The sequence below is a fragment of the Rhea americana genome, unplaced genomic scaffold (assembly GCF_003343005.1).
Source record: "Rhea americana isolate MKP2758 unplaced genomic scaffold, rheAme1 scaffold_714, whole genome shotgun sequence".
Classification (NCBI taxonomy): domain Eukaryota; kingdom Metazoa; phylum Chordata; class Aves; order Rheiformes; family Rheidae; genus Rhea; species Rhea americana.
Genome location: NW_028186884.1, coordinates 26,822 through 28,501, shown reverse-complemented (window position 1 = coordinate 28,501; position 1,680 = coordinate 26,822). Strand labels below are relative to the sequence as shown.

Sequence of the window (1,680 nt, the reverse complement as noted above, 5' to 3'; positions counted from 1 at the left end):
GCCTGCCAGGAGCAGGGCAGCGCCACGGGGCCGGGCCGCGCCGGAGCCGGGTGGCCGTGGGACGGGGGCATCGGCTCCCGCCCGCTCCGGCCTCAGCGCTTCCAGCCTCGCACCAGCGTCCGAGCGAGGCCCTTGGCGTCCCGGTGCCCACAGCAGTGCCAGGGACGCCGGATTCGCGYGGGACCCCCGCGCGGCTGGGGGCACCAGCAAGCCGCTGGCACGGGAAAGCAGCTGCTCCCTCGCTGCGGAGCCTCTCCAGCGCCGGGAGGAACCGGGAAAGGAGCTGCTGGCACCAGAGCCGCCCTCCGCGCCCGGGACCCCCCCTCGCCCCGCTCACCCCTTGCTCGTCGAGCTTCAGGAGCTGCTCGGCGACCTTGGGCGTGCTCATGGCGAGCCGCAGGCAGTGGATGTGGAGCTCGGGGATCACGTACTCGAGCGCGTCCTTCAGCGGCAGCCCGCGGACYGTCCCGTGCTTGGTGGTGGTGGGAGTGGCGTCCTCGAGGATGGAGCCGCGCAGGGTGACGAGCTGCGAGAGCAGGGGCAGAGGCCCGTGGAGCACCCCGGTTTCCCGCGGGCGGCAGCACGGGGCTCACCACGGGCGCGTCGCTCTCGCCCGGGAACGGCAGCCTTTTGGCAGAGGCTCCCGGAGGCAGCGGTTCCCGGACGGAGACGGCTGCCACGGTGGGGAGGACGGGGGCACGCCTCCGCTCGCGGCTCCGGCGCGCCGGCCAGCGCTCCGGACGCGGCGACGCACCTCGCTGGTCCGGAAGATGATCCTGTACTGGTACTGGGGGCCGTGGTCCTTGTGATCCTCCAGCTTCTCCCGCTTGATGCTCACGGCCACCGGGCCCAACTTCTCGTCCACCCCGAAGTAGTTGGAGTGCTCTGCAAGCAAAGGGAGGCGGAGGAGCTGCCGCTGCGGGGCGCGGGCCCGGCGCAGCCCCCGCGGGGAGCTGCCGAGCGAGGCCCCCGGCCCGGCGCCGCGGCCCCTACCTTTGCCGTGGAAATGGTCCCGGTAGTAGCGGGCGCCGAGGTCCACGTGCTCGACGCTGTAGTGCTTGAGCCGCCCGGGGTTCCTCTGCAGCTCCTTGGGCACCTCCAGCACGGAGATGCTGGCGTTGGTGCAGCGCGCGCCGAGCGAGGGCTCCGGGAAGCCGCCGTCGGGCGCCGGCACGCCGGGCGAGCCGGCCGAGGCCCTGGAGAAGCTGACGTTGCGCTCGCTCACGCCGCCGATCTCGTTGCGGAAGTGGGGGCAGCTGAGCAGCAGGTCGTTGCTGTTGTTGTCGCCCAGGTCGTGCTCCAGGTTCTCCTTGCAGTTGAGGTCCTCGGTGCTGGCGAAGGCGGGCTCCAGCCCGCCCAGCCCGTAGGCGCGCGAGATGGCCGCCGAGACGGCCGAGGCGGCCGAGGCGCCCGTCGTGGTGTTCCTGCGCTGGGCCACCACGGCGCGGTTGGCGGCCACGGCGTTGAGGTCGAAGAGCATGCTCTGCACGTCGTAGTGGGCGAAGCTCTTCCGGCACACCCAGGCCTTGCCCGCCTCGGCCGCCCGGCCCTCCTCCGGCTCCCTGCCGGGCTCCCCCTCGTTCCGGCTGCTCCGCAGCTTCTTGAAGATGGACTCGCCTCCCGCCTCGCCCTTGGGGCCCTTCTTGCGCGGCTTCTCCTTCGGCTGTGAGGGCGGCTCGT

At 73.1% G+C, this 1,680-nt stretch overlaps 1 protein-coding gene across 1 annotated transcript in view; it reads right to left on the bottom strand.

The window, feature by feature from the left end:
• The window catches only part of LOC146586104 (signal-induced proliferation-associated 1-like protein 3), a gene marked incomplete at both ends in the record, with an annotated part of 6,866 nt that extends 5,191 nt beyond the window's left edge, over positions 1-1,675 (bottom strand). The window contains 3 exons of the mRNA XM_085321838.1: positions 92-526; positions 755-885; positions 994-1,675. Of these exons, the coding sequence (XP_085177964.1) occupies positions 92-526; positions 755-885; positions 994-1,675 (1,248 nt within the window). The remainder of the gene's footprint in view (positions 1-91; positions 527-754; positions 886-993) is intronic.
• Positions 1,676-1,680: the final 5 nt, after the last annotated feature.